Here is an 18140-nt window from a genome sequence, read left to right as displayed (position 1 = left end):
CTTAAGACAGAAGAAAAACATAAATCCATAAACTTAACTTTGTCAGTTTTTCTGAAATAAACATTTCATTACATGTTACATCTACCAAAAAATGAATTAGATTATTTTTAATGTTACAAACTTAAAAGCATTTTATCTCACCATACCTTAAATAGTGAGCCCCTACAGTGCATTTGAGGATTTTCTTTAAAGATTAATAACTAGAGAATAGGCAAATTTTCAATTATTAGGAGCCAAGATCAATTAACATCAATCAGAAAGAAAATTCCTAAATCTCAATTCAAATTATATACTATGATAGTGTTATACATCACTATAATTATCTGCTTATATACAGCTCTAAAATAATGTCCACTGAGAGTGGATAAGAAAAATGTTAATAATACTTACTGATTTCCTATGCTGAAATGAAATAACTGAAAAAGTTATTGTTTATTACCCAACTACAAAGGTCCCACCCTGGAAGGTGTGATTCCACAATAGGCAATTGTGCTGATTTTATGACCCCACTCTCTGAAGTCAACTACAGAGAGATCGCAAGGCAAAATAAATCTTTAATCTTGGCATCAGTGACTGGCAATACAGAACTGCACATTTTGAACCCCTGAGAAAAATTACTCCTTCTACATGAGTCTAAGTCACTAGTCATCATTATTATACTGCTCATAATTTCACCTGCTTAAACATGTGATTCAATATTTGATGTTACCTTCTTTATCACATAAAAAGTTACAAAAATGTGAAGAAGCAAACAATATTCAGGAATTTTTTTTTATCTCAATTCCAAGGATGAAGTTTAGGTATAAGTTACTATAAATTCTAACAATATTTTAAGTTTTGTAACTTGTAAAATTTTATAAAAACTAAATATTAAATTATAATCTATTGACTTCAATATGTCCATTCAAATGATCATTTCATTTGAACTATGTTACATTATTAAAGCAGGAAAAACAATATAAAATCGGAAATTTAAATTTAAATTTAACTTTTTACATACCTGTAGGTGGTTATTTTCACTTTCAAGTCTTTTTTGCTCTTCCTCTGATGTCCTTTCTAAGTCTAGTTCTGCTGGCCAATCTATATATTTAGTTAAAATGGACTACTTAGAATGGTTAGATAAAAGCTATAACCTTCTTAAAAATAGAAAATGACATTTTATCTATTGATAGTTTAAAGTAAACTTAATCTTTAGCTGAATATTTACTTTAAGAAATACTTTTAATTATAGAAAACTTCAACAAAGCATTTGGGAAATACTAAATGTCACCAGGTTAAAGACATACAAACATCTCAAAGATTCATTCACAAGTTCATCCACCTAACATCAATGAACAAAACAATCAGAAACAAAATTTTATAATGCAGCAGAAACATATAAAATCACAACAGAGTATTCTTTACCTTGTAACAGCACCTCTTAACACCCAAAGCTTCAACTACAACATTATTCATGGTTTCCAAAATTATTAGTACTTTTTATGCCTTTATTAGTGTACCACCTTCCTATGGGTGTATGTCCCTGATGAGTGTAAACATTCCTGAAATGTTTTCCTCTACTACTTGATAAATTTCTTCACATCTTTTAGGACACAGACTGCTATGTAAAGTCATCCTTGATTATGGCTATTCTTCCCCAGATAAATAGGGGTCTCTTTCTTCAGGGCTACCTTAGTACTTTACCGATTTTTCTAGTGTATCTTCACCACCTGAACTGTAAATTACTTCTTTATATATCTATTTCTTTTGCTCCTGGACTGTATGGGACAATCTCTCTCACTCTCTCTCTTTTTTGGAGAGGGGGAGGAGCAGAGAGAGAGAGAGAGAGAGAGAGAATCTTGACCGGGCTCCAAGCCCAGCACTGAGCCCCAGACGGGGCTCGATCTCACAACTCTGAGGTCATGACCTGAGCCGAAATCAAGAGTTGGACACTCAACCGACTGAGCCACCCAGGTGCCCCTGTATGGGGCAATCTCTTAAGTCATCTCTGTGTAAACAGTCTTTATTTTACTCAGTAATTATTTACGGAGCTCACAGTAAGTGCTAGGCACCCGGGTTTAAAGAAGCATGTAGATAAAAGGTGTCAGGAATGGTTTTTCTGGAGATAATGCCTGAACTGAAACTGAAAACAGTGAGGTCAGCCAGATTCAAAGGGGTTAGAGGGAGGAAAACGGGGAGAGTATGCAAGGCTGTAGTAAGACAAGGGAGAGAAGCACACAACGGGGTAAATATTTGTCTAAAAGGGAGAGAAGCACACAACAGGGTAAATATTTGTCTAAAATACAGGGATCTAAGAGGAAGTCAAGATTTTGAAAGCTTTATATGTAATTTTAAGATACCTGGACACAAATATATTTTCAACAGTGGTTCATAGTCATATTTACATTTGAGACAGATCACTCTAAATGCTGTGGAAAGGGATGAATTTGAGGGGCACTGTAATAAAAGATGGGAGATGAATTAGAAGGCAGTAATGCAAAATAAAGATGAAGTACACCTGCACTGACAGAATGGTTCCAGAAATATTGAGGATATAAAATGATCAGGGCACAGTACAGAAGAAATCTGTATTAAATGAATAAACACACAATCTTGGGTCCCTAGAGAACTAACTTTGCTCATTACTTTATAAAAGCCATCAAGTGAGAAGAGAAACAATCTACACGAACGTTTTAAGTTGCTTGTATTTATAATTTTAGTTTCAGATCTTCCTTTGTTACAGGAGCCTATAGGTATTTTAAAAGTCCTACTTCTTGGATCTACCAAGCTCATGAAGAAGTAACAGCAAACAAGTCACTTGTATAGGTAAATAACTTTGGATTTATTGCCTGTACGCATTACTCTAGGAGATAATTGAAAATCTTTTGAAAATACAGTGTTAATTCTACAAGGAAAGAAAGAACATAAAACTACAGGGGTGAAAAAAATATTGTACGATTTATTAGTAAAGACCTGATCATATGACTGATAAAAGGCATGGAATGAACTGGTACATTAAGTAGAGCACACATTAGAGGTGGTTAATCAATAGACAGGGTGTCTTAGTAGAATGAAAATTGACTTTCCATATATTAGTTTTAAATAATATAGTGCTCCTTAAAACCAATATTCCATTTATTTATTAAAAATAATAAAGGGAGGTGCCTGGGTGGCTCAGTCAGTTAAACGGCTGCCTTCGGCTCAGGTCATAATCCCAGGGTCCTGGGATCAAGTCCCGCATCGGGCTCCCTGCTCAGCTGGGAGTCTGCTTCTCCCTCTGCCACTGCTCCCGCTCGTTCTCTCAATTTCTCTCTCTCTCTCAAATCAATAAAAATTTTAAATAACAACAATAATAATAAAGAGGCACCTGGGTGGCTCAGTGAGTTAAGTGTCCAGCTTTTGATTTAGGCTCAGGTCATGATCTCAGGGTCATGAGATTGAGCCCCCCCATCAGGCCCTGTGCTGAGCATGAAGCCTGCTTGGGATTCTCCCTCTCCCTCTCCCTCTCTCCACCCATCTCTCTCTCTCTGAAAAGATAAAATAAAAATAATAAAACAAGGAGATGGACTATGCATACATAGCTGAGAAGATGATACTATATAGTAAATTCTCAACTATTCCCACTACTGCTCGGAAAGCCAACTCTAAAACAAAAGTCATACAGAACATAGGAAATATTTTAATATTTGATTTGGGAAGGTGCTTTTTTTAGTTACAATGAATATAGCTTGACCAATACTTGTGAATTTAGAGCTATAAAATAAAGCTAAGAAACTATGTTTTGAGTAAGCAATCTTTAGATCTCTACCTAGTATTCCCAACTGGTCCCAAAGTTCTAAATATAATCCTGCTACCTACTCTCAAGTGAATGCTAAAAACTAGCCCAAAGGAAATTACTTTCTCATAATTCTCATTCAGATGTTCCTTTGCTTAGAGGAAGAAGAGAGAGAGAGAGCGCACAAGCAGGGGGAGCAGCAGGGGCAGAGGGAAAAGCAGGCTCTTCACTGAGCAAGGAGCCCAATGTGGGACTTGATCCCAGGATCCTGGGATCATGACCTGAGCCACAGGCAGACGCTCAACTGACTGAGCCACCCAGGCGTCCCTATCTTCAGAAATTTTTAAGCCTTGGACAAACATCACAAATTTATCTGAGAAATGAAAGCCTCGGGTGATCTAATCATTTCCATGTAAAAACAGACTAAGTCTCAGTCCATGCTAGATCCAAAAACTACAATGCCATGAAACAGAAAATGAATATATAACAAAAATACTTTCCTTTTTTTAATTTTAAACAAGATTGTCTGATTTAAACCTCTTAAGACAAGGGAAAGAAAAAAGCAAGGAATGCAGAAATGAAACCTTAATGCCCATTTCACCACAAGGGCCACTCTATCATTTTGTATCCATGAAACCTGTACATGCTTTAAAACAGTTCTCCCATGTCATCTGAGAGTCCCCGGAGTTCCAAGATCCATCCATTCAATAATGCTAAATGTCATTTGGCATTTTCACTCTCATTCTCTTATTAAGTGTACAGTTAAGTTTTCTAAAGATAGGATACGTGATAGTATCACAACTCGCATGATTAGTGGGTCAGAGCTCTAACGGCTAACAATGTATGATCGTGTATGCTTGTTTTAATTTCTAATATGGTAAATATCAACACTTAAACATAAGTTCTTTGGAATTCTTAATAATTTTTAAATAGTATAAAAGGACCCTAAGGCCAATAAGTTTCAGAATTACGGTTTTAAAAGACTGTGTCTACCAAATATTAGGATAGAACTAATTACTTCCCACAGTTTTAATAATCAAAGACACCATACACACACACACACACACACACACACACACACAGAGAGAGAGAGTCCGCTAATCAGAACATCTGTTTGGCTTAAGATGATCAACATAATAACACTAAGAAGAAATAAACTTAAAACACAATTGACATGATAGCAAGTGAAGCTTTACTCTAGGGAAAGGTCAGAATTGAAATAAACATTGTGAACACTGGAAAAATCTGAGAGTCTAATAATTAACTTCTGGGAATCCCAAGGAAGTAATGGGATTCCAAACTGGGAACTTCAGCATTTCAAAACATAAAAGCAGAAACTAGAGCTAAAGCTTACATTTTAAAAATCTCTTTTTCTTATGCTTATAAATATCTTTTGTTCAAACATGGGTATCAACAATGGTATCCACCTTATCTATGTCAAATCCTTCAGTTAAATTTGCCACCAAAAAAAAAAAAGAAGAATTCAGGATAAGAAGACTGTGAGCATTTCAAATATTTTAGTGTACTTCTTTCCACTGTGAAATTTGTATTGTAAAATTTACCTGAGTTGGATGTTTGTTTTTCCTTCAATTCCACTGTTTTATTAGGAACAGAATCTTTCACTTCAACGGTAGACTGAATGGGTATTAAAACAATATGATTAAGACATGATGGACCTTTCATACAATCGGTAGTTAAAAATTCAAAATAAAAATATAAACGTTTTACCTTCACGTAAGGATAACTTTTAGGAGAATCTGAAAAGTAAAATGGACATAATGTTAATTATATGTAAACATGAAAGGCAACTAAACATTCATGCAGTTAGTACTAAGCTGAATCCTCATGCTTGGCTCTGAAAATGATTACATTAGGTTTTGGTGTTCTGTTTCTGGAGATAGGAAGGTGGGTTAGGACAACGACAAGAGAGAAATATGAACCCATTATAAATATTGAAAAAAAATGCAAATATATGTATTCAGTGTCATACTTACTGATAATAACATTTGTAGCATTTAGAGAATGAACCCTATAATCTCTTTGGTTTCCAAAATTAGTTTGATTTGGTAGATCATGTTAGTCTTTAAAAGGTTTTTGGAAACAGCTATCATATCAAAAAATTAGCTATCTTAAAAAAAAAATAGCCGAAGCTTTCATATTCAAATTAATCTCATTGGAATAATGAATACCAATACAACAGAGATCTTTGATGTCCCATAGATCTGAGGAGGATGAAAGAGTGGCTGTTTTACCCCAACTTTAGCACTCCATCTGCTTTCAGTATTCTTTGTGGAGCAGCTGTAATTTAATGTTTTAGTGGAAATATACTCAAGCCATCTAAAGTGAATTCTCTCGACCTTCCTCATCAACTCCAAAATTTCCTAGCTAACACGCCTCTCTTTCTTCCCTCCTTCCCTTCACTATCCACCTTCTTCAAAAGTAATTTCTGGGAGTGCCTGGCTCTTGATTTCGGCTCAGATCATGATGTCTGGGTCCTGGGATTGAGCCCCGCATCGCGCTCCAGGCTCAGCAGGGAGTCTGCTTAAGAATACTCTCTCCCTCTCCCGTTGCCCCTCGCGCTGGTCGCTCGCTTGCTCTCTCCTTAATATAAATAAATTTTTTAAAAAAGTAATTTCTGGATCTATGTTCTTGATTGTTCTGCTTTTACATCCCTTTTATAACGGATTATCTCCACCACTTCTTTCCTCTTTGTTTAGCAATAGTATGGTACATCTATAACCTCTATTTCTGCATCTCCTTGCTCCCCTCTAGCTAAAAACATGCTCAGCAATAAAAACAAAATAATGCTTTTCCTTGATCCTATTATGTCTTGAACTATCCAATGGCCCTTCCAGATTTCTCTAAAGGGAAGTCTACATCCTTGCTACGGAGCACATGACCCAAGGACCACCAACACTGGCATCACCTGAGAAGTCAGAATGCAGAATCCCAGACCTGCTGCTCACAATGTGCATTTTTAACAAGGTCTCGGATGATTCACTAAAATTTGAGAAATTCTGGTCCATACTGAGTCTGTTGCCACATTCCTTTACCTTAACTGAACCTTCTAGAAAAAGCCTCAAGTTTGTCACTATTGATTCTCCAAAACTGAAAATGTATTAAAAGTCATAAACTTTTGGGGTGCCTGGGTGGCTCAGTTGTTAAGCGTCTGCCTTCAGCTCAGGTCATGGTCTCAGGCTCCTGGGATCGAGCCCCGCACTGGGCTCCCTGCTTGGCGGGAAGCCTGCTTCTCCCTCTCTCACTCTCCCTGCTTGTGTTCCCTCTCTCGCTGTCTCTCTCTCTGTGTCAAATAAATAAATAAAATTTAAAAAAAAGTCATAAACTTTCTAATGGACTTTTTATCAGGGCTAAAGCTTCCTTGATCTCCCCCTAACTGACCCTGCTCTCTTCTTCCTTCCAATTCTCTTATTTTGCACTAAATGATACTATCTTATGAAGTGCCACCATTTTATATGACATTAAGATATATACATTTATAGCTGACTAGGACATAGCTCTGCATAATCAGCTACGCCAGTCCTTAATGTCTTCCCAACAGTGAGGAAATCAGTAAGAGTGGAGAAATTTTGGCATACGTCTCTGACAAACTTTGGTGCTGGAAGCTCACTTGATATTATTCCTGCATTTCAAATACTCTGCTCTTCCTTTTAAAAGAATTATTTTATGTTACCACCTTCCACTATAAAGAGCTGCTTTGTCCTTCATTTACTCCCGGTACTCTCCGCCTTTCTCATCATTCCCTCTTTTCCTCTTATTTCCTGATGTTCCTTAGGTCTTAGAGTATCTTGAAATGGAACCAGTCATTTAGCTCCTTCAGTGGCACTCTCAATTTAATCTGTTGCTGACACCTGATAAGATATACAATTGATCTCCTTTTCACATCTTTCTCCTTTCTATGCATTTAATAGGTGACTTTCTTTGGATATTAGAACATATCAGTATTCCCATTTTAAATTAACATTCTATCAAATGACTTTTTAAGAAAATACAATTCTTACCTTCTATTTGTTCATTTAATATACGTGGTCCTTTCTGATCTGCAGCTCCAAATAAATGTTTAATGTCTTTCTTTGGAAGACTCTCAGAAATACTCTGTTCAAATTAACATCAAAAATGAGCTGCATAAAGACTTCCTAATCCTTTTCTAAGAAAATATCTGAATTTCCTACTTTAACAGCAATCAGACTTACAGATAACAAAAGCATGTATTGAAAACCAAAACATCTAAAAACCTCATATATGCTTTCTAGATTAAGTGTATATTTTAATCTACACTTGCCCACTGACTCTGTAAACTGAACATGGAAGGCCAGAGTAAATACTTTCATAGACAGAAGACTGATTTATATGTACATTTCAACAGGAACTAACAAAACACCTAACTCTCCTTTGCATTTCCCACCAAAATAAAAGGACATTAAAAATATGTATTTAAACAAATTCTTTAATAAGTATATTTGCTACAGATTTAAACTGTTCCTAATGGCAGAAACTTTTTCAGTGCTAAAGTAAGATACTTGACATGATGAGAAGCCTTGGAGTATATCATGTTGAGTATAAACAGAACACTGTGGTAGCTGCTGCTTCATTTAGATAAACAAAGGCTTGGAATTTTTATTGATAGGAGAAATGGTTGAATGAAACGGCAAAGTAGGAAGAAAAACTTTTCTTGAAATTATATTTAAATAATAGCAAAAAATTTTAGATACAGGTATGAAACTCTTCAAAAAGTATAGTAAGCGGAGGGGGGAAAGTGGTGGAGGAGTAGGGGACCCTATTTCAACTGGCCCCCGGAATTGAGCTGGATATCTACCAGACCACTCTGAGCACCCACGAAACCAGCCTGAGATGTAAGAAGATCTGGATCTCTACAAACAGAATATTGCAGGCAGTTGGTTTTGAGGTACGAAGCGGAGAGCCCTGATTCTGCGGGCAGATATCGGAGGATAAACGGCAGTGGGAGGGTGCCTGGCCGTGGGGATCCTGCACCGCCTGTGAGTGACAGCCTCGCGCACTGCGGACGGGGCACAGACTCGCAGACCAGTAGCGTCGGGAAAGAACATTAGGGCAGCCCCTGGCGTGGAAAACCAGACCGGCGGGGTCGCGCGCACGCGAACCGCAGCCCCCTGGACAGAAACCCGGAGCGATGGTCACGCGCACGCGAACTGCAGCCTCCGAGAGGGAAACACGGTGCGCCGTGTCCCGCCCTTGAACTGCAACCCCCAGGGTGGGAACCCCGAGCGGAGGAGTTGCGCACACGCGCCAACTGGGAGCAGCTGGCGGTTTTAGAAGCACAAACGGCAGAGACGTGCCCCAACCTGGAGGCAGGACTGGGGGCGCTGCGGAGGGGCGCACAACCCAGGACGCTGCAGTTTATAGCAGCACGGACAGAAACGGAGACAGTGTGGCCTGGAGAGCTCACTGAAGAACAGACTGTGGTCTCTCTGCTCTGAGGCAGAGGGTTGGAAATGGTCTCTTCTGCTCTGACTCGCAGAAGAGACGCGGAAAGCCGCCAGGGAAAGGCGCCAGAGAACAAAAGCCCCAAAGACTAATTCCCGCTGAGCCCATCCCCCGCCACAGGGGGCAGGGCAACTGCCCAAACAGGGTTGCCTGAGTAACAGCGTGGCAGGCCCCTCCCGCAGAAGACAGGCTGGGAAAACAAGAGGCCAGCAACCCTAAGGTCCCAAGAAAACAGGTGCATCTTGCTTGGGTTCTGGTCAATAATTTGGACTCTATACATTCCCTCAAACACCCATCAACAGAATGACTAGGAGGAGGAGCCCCCAAAACAGAAAAGACTCAGAGATTATGACTTATGCTGCAGATTTACAAATGGATGCAGATATAACCAAGATATTGGAGATGGAATTCAGGGTAGCAATTGTGAAGACAATGGCTAGAATGGAGAAATCAATTAATGGCAACATAGAGTCTCTAAGGGCAGAAATAAAAGGTGAATTGGCAGAACTTAAAAATGCTATCAATGAGATCCAATCCAATCTAGATAATCTAACAGCTAGGGTAACTGAGACAGAAGAGAGAATAAGCGATCTGGAAGACAGTATAATAGATAAAAAGGGAAAAGAGGAGGCCAGGGAAAAACAATTCAGAATCCATGAAAATAGAATCAGAGAAATAAGTGACACCATGAGGCGTTCCAATGTCAGAATAATTGGAACCCCGGAGGGAGTGGAGAGAGAGAGAGGGCTAGAAGATGTATTTGAGCAAATCGTAGCTGAGAACTTCCCTAATCTGGGGAATGAAACAAACATTCGAGTCCTAGAGGCAGAGAGGACCCCTCCCAAGATCAAGGAAAACAGGCCAACACCCCGGCATGTAATAGTAAAACTTGCAAATCTTAGAACCAAGGAAACCATCTTAAGGGCAGTTAGGGGGAAGAGATTCCTTACGTACAGAGGGAAGAACATCAGAATAACGTCAGACCTATCCACAGAGACCTGGCAAGCCAGAAAGGCCTGGCAAGACATATTCAGGATACTAAATGAGAAGAACATGCAGCCAAGAACACTGTATCCGGCAAGGCTTTCATTTAGAATGGATGGAGACATGCAGAGCTTCCACAACTGGCAGAAGTTGAAAGAATATGCGACCACTAAGCCGGCCCTGCAAGAAATATTAAGGGGGGTTCTATAAAAGGAGAAAGACCCCAAGAGTGATCTACAACAGAAATTTACAGTGACAATCTATAAAAACAAGGTCTTCACAGGCAACATGATGACAATTAATTCATATCTTTCAATAATCACTCTCAACGTGAATGGCCTAAATGCTCCCATAAAACAGCACAGGGTTGCAGATTGGATCAAAAGACAGGACCCTTCCATATGCTGTCTTCAAGAGACTCATTTTGAACCTAAAGATACATCCAGACTGAAAGTGAAGGGATGGAGATCTATCTTCCATGCCAGCGGACCTCAAAAGAAAGCTGGGGTAGCAATTCTTATATCAGACAAATTAGATTTTAAACTTAAGTCTGTAATAAGAGACACAGAAGGACACTCTATCATTCTTAAAGGGTCTATCCAACAAGAAGATCTAACAATTGTAAATATCTATGCCCCCAACATGGGAGCAGCCATCTACATAAGCCAACTGTTAACCAAAATAAAGTCATATTGATAACAATACGTTAATTGTAGGAGACCTCAATACTCCACTCTCAGCAATGGACAGATCATCTAAGCAGAAAATCAACAAGGAAACAAGAGCTTTGAATGATACATTGGACCAGATGGACCTCATAGATATTTACAGAACATTGCACCCTAAAACAACAGAATACTCATTCTTCTCGAGCGCACATGGAACTTTCTCCAGAATAGACCATATACTGGGTCACAAATCAGGTCTCAACCAATACCAAAAGATTGAGATTATTCCCTGCATATTCTCAGACCACAATGCTCTAAAACTGGAACTCAACCACAAGAGAAAATTTGGCAGAAATTCAAACACTTGGAAGCTAAAGACCACGCTGCTCAAGAATGTTTGGGTCAACCAAGAAATCAAAGAAGAACTTAAACAATTCATGGAATCAATGAGAACGAAAACACATCGGTCCAAAACCTATGGGATACTGCAAAGGCAAGGGTGGTTCAACATTCGCAAATCAATCAATGTGATAGAACACATTAATAAGAGGAGGGAGAAGAACCATATGGTCCTCTCAATTGATGCAGAAAAAGCATTTGACAAAATACAACATCCTTTCCTGATTAAAACTCTCCAGAGTATAGGGATAGAGGGAACAATCCTCAAGCTCATAAAATCCATCTATGAAAAACCCACAGCGAATATCATCCTCAATGGGGAAAAGCTGAGAGCCTTTCCCTTAAGATCAGGAACACGTCAAGGGTGCCCACTCTCACCACTGTTGTTCAACATAGTACTAGAAGTCCTAGCAACAGTAATCAGACAACAAAAAGAAATAAAAGGTATTCAAATTGGCAAAGAAGAAGTCAAACTCTCTCTTTTCGCAGATGACATGATACCTTATGTGGAAAACCCAAAAGATTCCACCCCCAAATTACTAGAACTCATCCAGCAATTCAGTAATGTGGCAGGATACAAAATCAATGCACAGAAATCAGTTGCTTTCTTATACATTAACAACGCAACTGCAGGAAGAGAAATTAAAGAAACGATTCCATTTACAATAGCACCGAAAACCCTAAGATACCTCGGAATAAACCTAACCAAAGAGGTAAAGGATCTATACTCTAGGAACTACAAAACACTCATGAAAGAAATTGAAGAAGACACAAAAAGATGGAAAAATACTCCATGCTCATGGATCGGAAGAATAAACATTGTTAAAATGTCTATGCTACCCAGAGCAATCTATACCTTCAATGCCATCCCGATCAAAATTCCAATGACATTTTTCAAAGTGCTGGAACAAACAATCCTAAAATTTGTATGGAATCAGAAAAGACCCCGAATCGCCAAGGAGATGTTGAAAAAGAAAAACAAAGCTGGGGGCATCACGTTGCCCGATTTCAAGCTATATTACAAAGCAGTGATCACCAAGACAGCATGGTACTGGCACAAAAACAGACATACAGACCAATGGAACAGAATAGAGAACCCAGATATGGACCCTCAACTCTATGGTCAAATGATCTTTGACAAAGCAGGAAAAAACATGCAATGGAAAAAAGACAGTCTCTTCAATAAATGGTGCTGGGAAAATTGGACAGCCACATGCAGAAGAATGAAACTCGACCATTCTCTTGACACCATTCACAAAGATAAACTCAAAGTGGATGAAAGACCTCAATGTGAGACAGGAATCCATCAAAATCCTAGAGGAGAACATAGGCAGTAACCTCTTCGACATCGCCCACAGCAACTTCTTTCAAGATACATCTCCAAAAGCTAGTGAAACAAAAGCAAACATGAACTTTTGGGACTTCATCAAGATAAAAAGCTTCTGCACAGCAAAGGAAACAGTCAACAAAACAAAGAGGCAACCCACAGAATGGGAGAAGATATTTGCAAATGGCACTACAGATAAAGGGCTGGTATCCAAAATCTATAAAGAACTTCTCAAACTCAACACCCAAAAAACAAATAATCAAGTCAAAAAGTGGGCAGAAGAGATGAACAGACACTTCTCTGAAGAAGACATACAAATGGCTAACAGACACATGAAAACATGTTCATCATCATTAGCCATCAGGGAAATCCAAATCAAAACCACATTGAGATACCACCTTACACCAGTTAGAATGGCAAAAATGGACAGGGAAAGAAACAACAAATGTTGGAGAGGTTGTGGAGAAAGGGGAACCCTCTTACACTGTTGGTGGGAATGCAAGTTGTATAGCCACTTTGGAAAACAGTGTGGAGGTTCCTCAAAAATTTAAAAATAGAGCTACCCTATGACCCAGCAATTGCACTATTGGGTATTTACCCCAAAGACACAGATGTAGTGAGAAGAAGAGCCATATGCACCCCAATGTTCATAGCAGCAATGTCCGCAATAGCCAAACTGTGGAAAGAGCCTAGATGCCCTTCAACAGATGAATGGATAAAGAAGATGTGGTCCATATATACAATGGAATATTACTCAGCCATCAGAAAAGATGAATACCCAACTTTTACATCAACATGGATGGGATTGGAGGAGATTATACTAAGTGAACTAAGTCAAGCAGAGAAAGTCAATTATCATATGGTTTCACTTATTTGTGGAACATAAGGAATAACATGGAGGACATTAGGAGAAGGAAGGGAAAAATGGGCGGGGGGAATTGGAGGGAGAGATGAACCAAGAGAGACTATGGACCTGAGAAACAAACAGGGTTTTAGAGGGGGGGGCGAGGGGGGATTGGTTAGCCTGGAGATGGGTATTAAGGAGGGCACGTACTGCATGGAGCACTGGGTGTTATACGAAAACAATGGATCGTGGATCACTACATCAAAAACTAATGATGTAATGTATGGTGACTAATATAACATAATAAAATTAAAAAAAAAAAAAGTATAGTAAGCTTTCATAAGGGAAGAATAAGAACATTTATTTATTAATTACCTAAAATGTACCAGGCACTTATTTTAGTATGCACATTTTCTTTTCTACACACAACAATAACAATGATTATGACAATGGGGTGGATCTTCCTGCTTCCTGGTCATTCCAAGACATAAGAGTGAAATGATGAATAGATGTGATCCATGGTTCTCTCCGTCTAGAATGTCCTTCTCCAAGACCTTCGCACGACTGGTCCTTCTCATCCACCACTTGGCGGCTCTTGCCACATTCAGAGAGATCTTTCCTGACTAACAAAATTCCACTCCCATTCTCATCCCCATCCTAATTACAAACTCCCCCAAAATTCCCTAACCTAACATTTCCATTTTCTTTATATGAAGCACTTACAGTAACTTACAATGGATTGTTGTTTCCTTATTTTTTTCTGCTCCTACCACTACAGCCTAACCCCTCAACTTACACAGCTTGGTACGTAGCTGATATTTAATAACAGAAATGTATTTAAGGTCAAAACATTTAAAATAATCTCACTGAGGGGGTGCCTGCATGGCAGCGTCAGTTAAGTGTCCAACTCTTGATTTCAGCTCAGTTCATGATCTCAGGGTCATGAGATCAAGCCCCATGTCAGGCTCCGTGCTGAGCATGAAGCCTACTTGGAATTCTCTCTCTCCCTCTTCTTCTGCCCCTCCCCACCCCTCTCACACGCTCTCTCTCTCTCTCTAAAAAATAAATAAAATCACCTCGCTGAGAAGGTCTCAAATACCAAGTCACTATACTGTCGGCCCTTACACAATGCAAGGGTTAAGGGCGTTGACAGCCGTGCAGTCAAAAATCCACATCTAACTTTTGATTCCCCAAAAACTTCACTACTAATCTCCTATTGAACTTCCTACTTTAAAAGCAATTAGACTTAAAAATAGGAAAAATGTAAATTAAAAACCAAAACATTTAAATAGAAGACCTCGTATATGCTCTCTAGATCTAATCTACATCTTAATCCTCATTTGGCCATTGACTCTGTAAACTGAGCTTGGAAGGTCAGAGAAAATTATAACCTGATGCTGACCTTACCAATAATGTAAAGTCAATGAACACATTTTGTATGTTATATGTATTATATGCTGTATTCTTACAATATAAAGAAAAGTTTATTAAGAAAATCATAAGGAAGAGAAAACAGATTAACAGCACTGCACTGTATCAAAAAAATAAGTCTGTGTGTCAGTGGACCCACAATTCAACCTCATCCTGTTCAAGGGTCAACTGTATACCTATACAATGTCACTGAAACGTAACATACCCCAACTTAGAAATCCACCTGCCCGTTCTTACTTTCCCATTCTTTTCTTGACACTACTGCCATTTATTTTACTGTCCTTCAGAAATCTTCACATTTAAAAAAAAGTGTCCTCAATATTGAATAAATCACTAAATACGGCTGTGATCTTTTTTGTCCTATATCTCTATAGCAGCCTTTACAGTATACAAAGTGTTTTCACATTTGTTACCACATTTGTTCATTACACATACCTGAGAGGTAGGTATTAGTACCATTTTTATGAATGAGGTCACTGACATTCAAACAGGTTAAACAAGTTTTTCTGGGATCCCACAGCTACCAGTGACAGAACCAGGATAGATAGATAGATAGATAGATAGATATAAATACTTTCAAGTCCCAGGCATTAGCTTTTCAAGTTCCAAGTTGTAAAAAACTATAATCCAAACTTTCTAGATCTCATCAGGAATTTTGCACATCCATATACACCACAGAATCACATCCGGCCATAGGTTGGCCTGGAGTAATTCTTTAGTTTTTTGGATAACTTAATTTCAAAACGCAAACTAATTCCTTATCACTCCTAAGCCTCAGTTTTCTGCAATAATACTACACAGCTTTCATTAAGTTAAGCTTGCAAACTAGCAGAACTGTATTATGCTGTATTATTATATTTAGCACATAATTATTTTATCAATTACAGGTAAAAAGTATAAGGAAATAGTTTTTATGGGCAAATGCAGAGATGACAGAGTAAAGTCTAAGCATCCCTTTTATGCTTTAACATCATTCAATGCTTATATTTTAAAATAATAAGAAAACAGTACCTCAGAATCCCAAGGTGATTCTCCATCTTCCTCTTCTCCTAATCCCAATGCTGACATCGTAACTGTAAAATACAGTCACAGATACATTAATGAGACCATGTATTATTATGAATTTTAAACATATGTACAAGCTTATCCCCACTCATGAATATTTCAATAAAATAAAAGTAATAGCAGTAAAGATTTTCAGAGGGTTGAATTATTTTCAGGAAGAAAAAGTTGGTAGTAGTCGGGATACTTAAAAAGAAAGACAGCAAAAGAAAAATATCTTAATGAAATGCATAACATATCTGGATCTACATACTTTCGGATTTCTTTATACTAGCATTTGAGCATAGGAAAAAATTCACAGATGTTTACTAACTTACCACTACTATTACTTTTGTATGCTCTATCAGCAAGAAGTCAGATTGTCATTAACTGTTTGCTCTTGTGGAGCACTTTGAGTAATATTAATACCATTGTCCTCTTTTCCAGTTGCCGGCTGCACCTCTCCTTCCTATAAAAACAACACAAAACAAAAACTCAACTTCAGAAAACATCACATGAATTCACTTGTTCACTCACTCACTCACTCAGAAAGACAAATACATACCGTACCTGTCGAGTCATAGGCACTATCGTGGGCGAAGCTGGAAATATAAACGACAGAGACTGCCCTATATGCTAGTAGGGGTAGAGATGGACCAGAACAATTAAGAACAGAAGAGTATCATTTACTAGTTCTACAGGTGAAGTGAATAAAGCACAGTGAAGGCACAAAGGAGAAAAGAGTTGCATATGGGAAGCTCAGCAAATGCTGCTGATAGGGCTGTATATTGACAGACAGACAAGGTGCACAAGGAGGGTGCGAAGGACATTCTAGAAAAGGTAGAATGAGCGAAAGGATGAAGTATGAAATAACGCAGTAAGTGACGATAGCTCCAGAATGTGTCAAAACTGGAACACAATTTTTGGGAATGGGATAGAGAGAGATAATTGGAAAATCAGGACTGAACCAAAAAAGGCAAGTGTCATGCTAGAATATGAACTTTCTCCTTCATGTAATGGGGATCCACTAAATAAGCAGAGGAGTTACATCATCAGAAATTATTTTAGAAAGGTCTGACAGCAATGTTAAGATGAACATAAAGGAATCAAAACCAGAAGAGTATTTCAAAACTATACGTGAGAGAGTGAATTATGATAATAAGATATGAAAAATGGTAAGCAGGGACAAAATACTGAATGTGGTGATTTTTTTGTTTTGTTTTTTACTTTTTTTTTTTAAGATATTTTATTTATTTGTCAGAGACAGAGAAAGCACAAAAAGCAGGAGGAGTGGCAGGCAGAGAGAGAAGCAGGCTTCCCGCTGAGCAAGGAGCCCAATTTGGGACTCAATCCCCGGACCCCTGGGTCATGACCTGAGCTGAAGGCAGCCGCTTAACCGACTGAGCCTCCCAGGCGTCCCTTTTTCTAATTTCTAATTTAAATTCACCTCATTCCAACCATTCCCATAGCACACTTTTTGTACTGGCAAAACTGAACTGCTCATAAATCCTCCAAAGTTCACTCGTACATCTTAGCCTTTGCACTGCTGTTCCGTCTGCAAAACATGTAATCTTGATGGATGTTTCTCCTGCCAAACATCGTCCTTCTGCCACTTTACCTGGCAAACTTACTATTCAGTCTGCATACTTACCCTAAATTCTGCCCACTCTCCTAAAACTCTAATTCCTCACTATGGACTTACAGTATCTGGAACATATTAAATACCAATAAAAAAAAATTTAATATTTCATTAAATCCTCTTAACAACCTTGTAAAATAAGGCAGTAAGATGCCTGTTTTATAGAGGCACCCCGCAGAACCAGTTTCAATGGCAATGCTGTAGTAGTAGAATCAGAGGAAACAAGGGAATGATAAGAATGTCTTTTCCTTCCAAATGACTTGTGAAAAAAGATGGTCTCTTTGGTCTTAGGGAACTCCTCAGGTTCTTGGAAAATTCAAGGGGGAAAGTATAGGAGATAGCCCTCAAGGGAAAGTATAGGGTCTTCTACTAAACTGAACATCTCAAGACCCAAGTAACTAGTTAGAAAAAACAAGGATCTTGGGGCGCCTGGGTGGCTCAGTCAGTTAAGCGTCTGCCTTCGGCTCAGGTCACGATCTTGGGGTCCTGGGATGGAGCCCCACGTCAGGCTCCCTGCTCAGCAGGGAATCTGCTTCTCCCTCTGTCCCTCCCCCACCCGTGCTCTCTCTCTG

General features: G+C 38.6%; 1 protein-coding gene across 1 annotated transcript in view; it reads right to left on the bottom strand.

Moving 5' to 3' along the window:
* Positions 1 to 15956, bottom strand: part of LOC118552735 (ankyrin repeat domain-containing protein 26-like) — a 33799-nt gene extending 17843 nt beyond the window's left edge. Inside the window, exons 1-5 of the mRNA XM_078073998.1 lie at positions 15900 to 15956; positions 7774 to 7867; positions 5483 to 5511; positions 5317 to 5389; positions 1001 to 1080 (exon numbers count right to left, since the gene is read on the bottom strand). Coding sequence (XP_077930124.1) covers positions 1001 to 1080; positions 5317 to 5389; positions 5483 to 5511; positions 7774 to 7867; positions 15900 to 15956 — 333 coding nt within the window. The remainder of the gene's footprint in view (positions 1 to 1000; positions 1081 to 5316; positions 5390 to 5482; positions 5512 to 7773; positions 7868 to 15899) is intronic.
* Between the last annotated feature and the right edge of the window lie 2184 nt (positions 15957 to 18140).

The sequence above is a fragment of the Halichoerus grypus genome, chromosome 6 (assembly GCF_964656455.1).
Source record: "Halichoerus grypus chromosome 6, mHalGry1.hap1.1, whole genome shotgun sequence".
Lineage (NCBI taxonomy): Eukaryota > Metazoa > Chordata > Mammalia > Carnivora > Phocidae > Halichoerus > Halichoerus grypus.
The sequence above is the reverse complement of the archived record's forward strand: the minus strand, read 5'-3'. Positions and strand labels throughout refer to the sequence as shown.